Source organism: Arachis stenosperma, chromosome 2 (genome assembly GCF_014773155.1).
Source record: "Arachis stenosperma cultivar V10309 chromosome 2, arast.V10309.gnm1.PFL2, whole genome shotgun sequence".
Taxonomy (NCBI): Eukaryota; Viridiplantae; Streptophyta; class Magnoliopsida; order Fabales; family Fabaceae; genus Arachis; species Arachis stenosperma.
In genome coordinates this window covers 65352733-65363186 of record NC_080378.1, presented here as the reverse complement: position 1 = coordinate 65363186, position 10454 = coordinate 65352733, and the positions used below count along the sequence as shown (strand labels likewise).

The 10454-nt window shown below is 27.2% G+C and overlaps 1 protein-coding gene across 1 annotated transcript; it reads left to right on the top strand.

The window, feature by feature from the left end:
- The first annotated feature begins 3343 nt into the window (after positions 1 to 3343).
- LOC130962951 (late embryogenesis abundant protein 1-like) lies at positions 3344 to 4390 on the top strand. The gene is made up of 3 exons (XM_057889108.1): positions 3344 to 3385; positions 4038 to 4172; positions 4313 to 4390. Exons 1-3 carry the CDS (start codon positions 3344 to 3346, stop codon positions 4388 to 4390), a joined length of 255 nt encoding a protein of 84 aa, XP_057745091.1.
- Positions 4391 to 10454: the final 6064 nt, after the last annotated feature.

Genomic DNA, 10454 nt, shown 5'->3' with positions numbered 1-10454 from the left:
AAAAGATGAAAGACAAAAATTAAGATATATTTTTGTTAAAAAATTCAAGAAAAACATTGTGAAGAAGAACCTATTAATCAAGTTTTATGAAAATATTATAAAAAATTTAAAATGTTAGTAAATAAAATAGTAACTCCTTTGAGAACTATTAATCAAAATACATAAAAGCACATTAAGATTCCTAGATATAGAAAATAATAAGAAAATAATTCAAATTAAATTCATTTATTTTATTTTTCTTTTTATTAATTATTAAGTAATTTAATATTTATTTAATTTTGGTCAAATCAGATAATATAATTGAATAGTTATACTTGATGTTGTTCACTCTAATGGTATAATTGAAACATATTAAAACTCTAAAGGTAAAATTAAAACTAAATATTAAGGATAAAATTAAAATAAAATTGCATTTACTATCTTGTAAATCTTTTTAATAAAAATCTGATTTATACATTTTTAAAATGCATCACTTTAATACAATGATATTTTTATTAAAAATAAAAATTATAATAAATATCTCATATATTTGTTAGTAAATTATAAATAAATATTTTTTGAAGCATATCTCTTTTATTATATGAAAATAACTTAAATACCTTTAAATGTGATTATGATAATTCATTAAGTATTATATTTTTTTTGCTAATTTATATTTAATAATTTATCTCTAACTTTTAATTATAGTAAAAATGTAAGATGTGATGCCAAAAAAAAAGCTAAAATGACATAAATTTTTTACTAAGAATTTTTTTTTTTATTTTTTAGACACATATCTATTTTTTAAAGTTATACATTTTAATTTATATAAATTAATGACAATTAAATGTAAAAAAAATACTAATTAATAAAGAAATAAAATTTAAGATAAACATGTCCTGAACAAATTGAAATAAAATAAAGACTTTTAAATATGATCATTAATTATAATCACATATATTTACTTTAAGATTTATACTTTAAAAACTCAGTATATTAATATTTTATATTTGTATTTTTTAATTTTAGACTATCACAAACATTAGTTACTCTCCAATAATGATAATGCTTTAAAAAAATATAATTAAATGATCTTAAAATTATATAATAATTTTCAAAATAACATAAAAAAAATATACAATTACCTAAAATATAATATTTGTGTAGTAACTTAAAAAATATGATGATTTTTATAATTTTGTTTGGCTATCTATATATAGAAGACCAAAAGACCATGATTTTCTAACAAAATTAATTTTATTTATTGCGTTCAATTTGAATGAGTGAAAAATAATCTTATTTTAGTTTAGTCCTTAAATTCACATAATTTAAATTTAGCTCAATAAATATAGTTTGATTTGATTTAATTATTAGTAAAAAATATCTCGAGAACCTATTTTATTCATAGATTTATTATTTTAATGATTAATTAATTAATCTAATTATTTAATTAATATAGATAATTAGTATAATTAATTTGGTTTAAGAAATTAAAAAATATTAACAGAACATTAAAAGAAATAAATTAAAAAATACTACCAAATCAAAATTGATATAAATTATAATACATTATGTGATATTTAAATTTCTAATCAAATTAATTAGTTGATATAGGTAATTTATTAATAAATTGTATTTAATGAGTTAAAAGAAACAAATCTCTAAACACTCTCATAAGCATGTCACGTTAACTCCATCATTAAGTGTAGAAACCTAATTTTTATATAATAGGATATATAATAAGTAGAATATATGAGAATATGATATGTGACATATTTTAATTATGAAATTGGTATTATATAATCAATTTTTTCTTAATCCTTATTGCTTGTTTGTTGTAAATTTTGACCTAATTACTTAATAATTTCTGCCTATAAAACTATCAATTACCTAATATTATGATTTAATAATAAAAATGATAACATTAATATTTTTTCGTAAGTCTTGTTATTATTTATAATTAGGAAATAGCCATAAATAAATGTATTTTCTGAATGAATGTTACTTTTGTTGTCAAATTCTATATTACCTTTAAAATTTTAGCGTAATTGAGTCTAATTTCTACATTTAATTTTGAAATGAATTTACTCAAAAAAATTAATATATAAATCACATTATTATTATAAAATTATTTTTTTAACATAATTAGTGGTGCTTATTTGAACTATTAAATTTAGTTCAACCTATTTTATTATCTTGTGCCTTCAAAGAATTTACACGACTGACATAAAAATATAATAATTAAAAAAAATTTCATTACAATGGGTATATTCATTTTAACAAATATTCTTCTATCTAATACTATAAAAAATACATTGGCCATTTTGAATTGCTACAAGTCAACTTCCATCCACAGTAGTAGAAATTGAATATAAGATAGTAAGAGCGATAAAAATCGCGATTCTTATAATTTTGAATTGAAATAGTAAGAGTGGTAAAAATCACGATTCTTATAATTTTATGTGACCATTTATATATAGTTGACTAGACAACTATGATTATCTAACAAAATTAATTTATTTATTGCACTCAACTTAAATAAGTAAGAAATTATCTCATTTTAATTTAGTCCTTGATTCACATGATTTGAATTTAGCTCAATATATATGATATGATATGATTTGATTTAATTATTAGTTGAAAATATTTCAATTGCCTATTTATTTATAGATTTATTATTTTAATGACTAATAAATTAATCAAATTAATTAATTAGTACACACAATAAATTTGGTTTAATAAATTAAAAGAAATAAATTAAAAAATATTAACAGAATATTAAAATAAATAAATTAAAAAATACTACCAAATCAAATTGAAATAAATTATAATAAATTAAATGATATTTACATATCTAATCAAATCAATTAATTGATATAGTTAGTTTATCATAATAACTTATATTTAATGAGTTAAAAGAAATAAATTCGAAAACACTCTCAGAAGCATGTCACGTCAGTTCCATTAAATGTACAAACCCAATTTTTATATAATAAAATAGATTTGATAGAATTCAGTGCACTTACTAATAGTTTGTGATTTTATAAAATCTACATTATTTATCATCTCTGAAATCATGGATATATGGATGGGAATTTATTCACCAAAATCTTTGAATGCGTTAGTTTTTCTCTTGTGGGGAGCAGAAGGCCTATGGCGAAAAATGCGCTCATCATTGACGAGAAAGGATTCTACATTTGTGCATTTCCTCTGATCTCATAAACTAAACGAAGAGCAAGGTACCAAACCACTATAAATACCTTATAGAACAATTTCAATAGTAGCAAAAACTACCGATAACACAAACTAACCTTCATCAAGTTTTCTTACATCCTTTGTTGTTTTTCAAGTAAGGAAACAAATCATGTCAAGTGCCCAACAAAGCTACAATGCAGGCCAAGCTAAGGTAAAAATTCATTTTTTATTTTTTTTCAATTTTTAACTTTTACACGTTTTAGTGCTATATGTTATTCCATATTTTTGAATTCGGAAGGACATGTTCTTGTTAATTTATCTTTCATTAACCAACAAAAGATTGGTTAGGTTGGCAAATATCTTGGCCTCATAGCCTAAGGAATTGGTTGAATCCAAGAAAGAACAAAAAATATTTAACAGTAAGACTACATTTAATTTTAAAAATAGAATGAGATAAAACACAAAAAATAAAGATACAAAAATTAATTTGTTTGTATTTTATTTTATAATAAATTGAATATAAAATATAATAAATAATTAAAGATTTAATTTATGTCTATTTTTTCTTTCACACATAATTAAAAAAATGATAAAAACATATAATTATGATAAATTAATAATAATAATAAAAAAATAAATTGTGTCTTCTCCCAATATTTCTGTCTTTTTTTATAAAAAGTATATAAAATATACTAAATCAGTATCTCAGGATACAACATTGTTATTCTTCTCTCATTATTTACTAAACATGATTTTGTGTCTTTGTGTCTATGTCTTAATTCTCTATTTGGCCTAAGAAATCTATTGTTATTACTCTCTTCAAGAATTAAGAAAGAATTTAATCCTTTGTTTGATTTGATCAGGCCCAAACTGAAGCAAGCTTTCAAGCTGCTAAGGATTCAGCCTCAGCAGCAGCAGATAGGGCTCAAGCAGCTTACAACACCACAGGACAAGCTCGTGAAGAAAACAAAGAGGAAGCTGCTGGTTTCCTCCAACAGGTTGTTATGAAATTCTAAATTTACATAGAACATGATTTTTTTTGAATGAATACATAGAACATGATTATAAATTGTTTTTTATGTCACGATTGCAATTGTTAGAACGGCTTAATTATCTGAACTATATCTTCTGGCTACAGACTGGGGAGCAAGTGAAGAACATGGCTCAAGGTGCTGTCGACACCGTCAAGCATACCCTTGGGATGGACAAAAATTGAACGAACCGTAATGTGATCTATTTTTGAAAGTTTCTTATTCTTCCCAATGAAAGATACTTCTGTAAAATAATTATTTTGTAGAGAGTATTTCTTTTCCTAGTTGTTATTAGGGATGGGCAAAATAAGTATTTTATATTATTGTGGTGTATGTTAAAGAATGCCAATTTTAGTTGTAAGGAAATATGCTATTTCTTCCCTTTTTTTTTCTTCAGTCATACATATGCTTCCACGGCCGATGTAATAGAAGTTTTTTACACTCCATGTGTTTGTCGATCCCATTGTACACGGTAAACTAATAGTAATCGAAATTTCGTGTAGCTCATAAAAATAATTTTAAAAGTTACACATGATAGATAAATCATTAAATCTTTAGCTAAGACTTGATAGAATAGAATTTGATGCAAATTTTGCAAACTTGATTAAGAAAATAAAATATTTCATCTTAAAAATTTGATGATTTATGCTATGAAAATTTTTTAGTCTATTTTTTAAATGATCAAATTTTGTTCTAATTTTTAGCATGCACCTTTTAAATAATAATCTAAATACTTTTACAAAATTTATATTAGATACACAAATTGTTTGCCAAATAGAAAATTGTTTGCGAGTTATAAAAAATACATTGTTGTTATTTTTGTCATCTTTTTAAACATTTCGAAGACTTATTTATTATTTTCATTCGTATATCTTTTGGGTATATTTTTTGCAGATATATAAACTTTCCGGTAGGTATTATTTTAGTACTTTATGTAACGATCCAATTTCTAGCACGTCATGATCGTACTAAAAGTAACGTGTTACTTATAACACCCTAACACACAGAGCTTTACGCTTAAGTCGTAAAATAGAGCTGGTGAGGTATTATGACCTCTAAAAATAAAAATACACACACACACATAGAGATGAAAAGGTCAAAACTAGGAGCCTTCAAAAAGAAGGTAAACAAAGCGGTAAAAGAAAAGCGCATCACACACGCAGAAAGAACGTAAAACGGTTAAACAAACTTAAATTATATATATATATATATATATATATATATATATATATATATATATATATATATATATATATATATATATATATATATATATAGATCAGAGTACCAAAAGATACAAAATATCATACTCCAGATGCAACCTGCGAAGTTAAGGCCGGCTGGAGTATAAATAAATACATATACATCCCAAAAGTACTAAAACATAAGACAACACCTGTTTCTCCAGGTCAGCCTTTAAAACGAACAAAATAAAATATATAAAGTCAGAGAATCTATTTACAATATATACATAAACAAAATACAAACACTAAATCCCAAAAGAGTTCTTCGCTTCCAAAGAGTCTCCAGAATGCTCAGTGAGGTGTCTTGCGTCCTGCATCCGAAAATAACAATATATATATATATATATATATATAATGAGAACATGAGGTTCTCAGTATGGTAAAGGTGCCCACATAGATAATATATATGTTTTCGGAAAAGCCAAAGCCATTCCTAGAACTCCGACAATCAGAATCAAACTTAAAATTAGTACCATACCATAAAGTCCTATAATCTACCCAAAGGAATCTCATTTCTAAACTAACTCTTCATCTCCTCTCTCTTTCAAACCTCTGAGTCACTAGTGGAACAATTCTCATCCTGCCTCCACCATATGAGGGGTCTTTCAGATACAAGCACAAACAAAAATATAGATAGCAGTTACATCAAATAGATCAGATAGCAGCTAATCATAGATAAGCGATTAGGCAAACCAATACAAATGTATACTCAAAAAAATCATACAAATGCATATGATGCATGCCTATCCTACTAGCCATGAGCTCACATAACGGTTATATTGCCAGAACCCGACACATTCGATAGCTAACCCGGATATCGTCTCTCAGACATGCATCCACACTCTTGGGATATAGTGCCCGTCACACTCTTAGGATATAGTGCCCGCCACACTCATGGGATATAGTAGTGCCTGCCGCATTTCCCGGGAAAAGTGTTTTCACACTCTTGGGATATAGTGCTTGCCACACTCTTGGGATATAGTGCCTGCCACACTTTTCGAGGTAAAGTGCTCCCACACTCTTGGGATTTAGTGCTCGCTACACTCTTGGGATATAGTGTCCAGCACACTCTTGAAATATAGTACCCGACACACTTTACAAATAGAGAGAAAATAATGCAACAAAAATGGAACAGAATATAGAGTTAACCTTTACATTCATAATCGTTGTCCTCACAATCACTTTTAATCATTCTCACCAAACCAATCATTCATTCTCAAGTCTCCTTCCTTACCAATTCTAACTTCATTTACAAAGTCAAGTACTTCCTTTCACAACCTTCCTCCATAGATTTACTCTGCTTTCTGTGCTTAGAAACTAGGTACCAGGCTTTAAAAAGTAGTTATAGAGGTTTGGAAGGCTAAAGAATTTGTTAAACAATAAAAAATATCATTTTTGGCCAAAATAGGAGTTTACGAAAGTTTGTAAGCTTGCCAGGAAGTCAAACAGTTAAAAATAGAAGTTTGTGTAAAAAACAGGACACCATGCGTACGTATCTATGCACAGCTTGTAAAATTTGCAGGACGTGCATACGCACAACCTCGTGTGTACGCACGAGTGTCAACACCTGCTCTGTTGCGTGCGTGCACACCATAGGGTGCGTGGGCACTAAAACCAGAAATTTTGGTTTTTCGCAACTTAGCCAAATTTAGTTTAATTTCTTTGTCACTTTAGTCAAACCATTATAAATACCGAGAGTATTAGATCTCAGGTCGTCTCTCAAAAGAATTGCAATGAAGTGTGCATATTGTTGGTTGTGAGATATTTTTTAGGATTTTGGAATGATGAACAGAAAATGTAAATTGCAAGAAAGTAAAGCTAACAACTAAGATAATATAAATGCTAAAAGTCACTCCTGGTAAGGATTAAGAATTAATGTTTCCTATCTAGATCATTGACCACAACATGGCAATTTCAAATAGTTAATTCCACTTAGCTTTCCCCTAGCATCGGAAGGAGAAATCAAATGGACATAGTTGATCTGAAAACTGACTAACAACCCTAAATTACCAATTACATTAGACATTAATAACATCAAGGTACTTAAGTCCCCAATACCAAACCAAGAGTGCTAAAAAACTACCACAAAATTAAGAGAAACATTTTATCAAACACTTGGTGTGCATAAAAATAAGATCATGGTAAATTACAAGAATAATAAAATCTTAGACTACCAATTGCAAGAAATCAATAACAAAAATAAAATTTAACCACAAGAAAATATAAAACATTAAATTGTATTAAAGAAAAGAGAATTAACAAGAGAGTTCATAAACTAAAAGTGGCAAAATAGAGAAATTAACAAGAGAAACTAGATAAATCAAGATACTAGAACAAGAAAATATAAAGGAAACTAAACCAAAAATAAAATCAAAACCTAAAACTAGACAGAAATTAAACTAAAAAACCTATAAATCTAGAGAGAAGTTGGAGCTTCTCTCTCTAGAAATCTAACCTAAAACATGTTAAAACTAAAACTAAAATGATGTGTGTGTGTGTGTTGGTCTCCTTCACCCATCATCCTATTTTCCTCTAGTTGGGCATGAAACTGGGCCAAAAGAGCTTCAGAAATCGCCTCCACGTGCTCCATTAATGAGGCACGAGTTTGGATTTCCGCATATGTGGCAATAAGGTCCGCGTACGCGGACAATGCAATCAGGCGATGCGTACTCGGCAATAGTGGTGAGTATGTGGGTACATTGAAGTTCCAAGCTCCACTTCTTCATGATTTCCCACTCTTGCATGGTTCTTTCTCCTCTTCTTCCAATCCATTGGTGATTTATAAACCTGGAATCACTTAACAAATATATCAAGGTATCGAATGGAATTTAAGGGAATTAAAATTAATATTTTGGAAGTCTAAAAAGCATGTTTTTACATTTAGGTACAATTTAGAGGAAAATCACAAAAGCATGCTACTCAAGTGAATAAATGTGAGTTTATGTGATGAAATCCACTCAATTCAAGCTAAAATTTATCATCAAATAAGGATTCATCAATTTTTTCACACTTAAACAATAGCATTTCCTCATGCTAATAAAAAAAGAGAAGGGTTAAAAGGATGACAACTTAATGAATGAAACTACTTATGTGCATGCAACTATACTAATGAACTAGTGTATAACCTGCGCTATCCGCGAAAGTAAACATTTTAGGACATTTTTCATATACGATATAAATTATATATAACTGGAGTATATATATTTATTGTTTAATTAGATGATATTTAATAAATGTTTTATTATTTTTTTGTGACTTAATGATATAAAATGTTTACGAATAAAATATAAAGAAATTATAATAAAAAATTAATTAATGATATCATTTTTAAAATTTAACTCCATATATTCATTTGAAAAGGTTTTTCTTTCTCTTGCCGAATTTGTTTGACGTGTTTGAAAATTATAATCCACTTATATAATATTGTTTAAAGTAGGTATATATATTCGATACCTTGCAGTGTATTGGATTTGTCCCTATAAATTGGGGATTGTGAATCTGTAGCTTGGCCATCTAGTGGTTGGTAATGATGCTGTATTATATTTTTGGAGCGAACATCACATGAGATAGTTTGACCAGAGATGTTCTTTGTAAGTATGGAATGAGTGGATATGGAGTGTTGTCCTGGACTTAACATTTTCATCCTCGATTCAATTTGGTTGATTAAATTATCACCAACGGTTCCTGAGTAGTATAGTCAAATTAAATTTCCTCTAATAAATTAGTTTTATATAGTTGCCAAATTCATAGGTGACGGATGGGACAATTAAAATGGTTGTTGAATCTGTACTGAAAATAACATATTAATAATATATAATTCATCACTAATGTTTTGGTTAGACATGTAACGCATATTGAAAATAACTTGTTGTGTTGATGACATGATCGTTAGTCCCCGAGTTACTATTATGTCTCTTGGTTTGCCGCACATTTGCTCTAAATTGTCGAGCGCTCATACTTTCTGATTTCAAATATGCATTTGAATATGAAATTTACTTAGTTTATCAGAATTTGATAAGTTGGAGTTATAAGTGTTAAAGAAATGAAGTTGATTAACCTGATATAGTTATTTCGGCGACCATGTGATTGTCTTCAATGGATTTAGTTACTGCTGTAAGTTTGTTTGACTTAAACTCCTAACGCATAAATTTTGAAGAGGAAGTACTGGCATCATTCGGTAGCTTTGAAAGTTGATGCATTGAGGGAATACATATTAACGTATTGTGGTGGTGACTCTTTAAAGGGATCAATGATTGTGTTAGATCTATTGACCTTTTTCTTCTACCATTGTTAGATGCATTTGTACTCTCTTGACTATTCTGATCGAGCTCTGGTTAAGATAAGAAGTATGAAATATATTACAATAATAATGTCAGAGTATATGATGGCAAAATATACATGGGATAAATGTAAAATGGTTTATACTAATATCTGAAAATGAATTTTCTTTATTTAATTAATTAGTTGTACTGTAATAATGGACAGTAGTTTGAAATATACAACTAAGATGAGTATTGGGAGATATCTAAGAAAGAATGACAATACTAAAAGAAAATAAAAGCATGTTTAGTCTTTTCATAAAAAATGTAGTTTTATAAATCACAATTATATGTCTATTAAACTGAAATTTTTTGTATTGTTAAATATTCAATTTAATTTTTATATGAACAATATATAATATAGCTTATGGACAAATAATAAATTACGTTTATTAACCTTCAAATGGAGTACTGATTTTTTATATCTACAACATACTTTGGTTTTAGGTGTGATTGCTTAAGAATACAATTATTATGTTTTGATTCGTCGTTGCCATATCTGGTTAGATAAATAGTTTTTTATGAGTTGGATAACTTAATTGTGAAAGATTGATAACGGTTATTAAGTCACCTGAAAAAAATTTGATACCATATTTTTAATATTATCCTCTCATAGAAGTTTGAAGTATGTTTAAAATAAGAAATTTATTTCAAGTTAAAAGTTTAGTAGCTTTTGAATCCAAAGA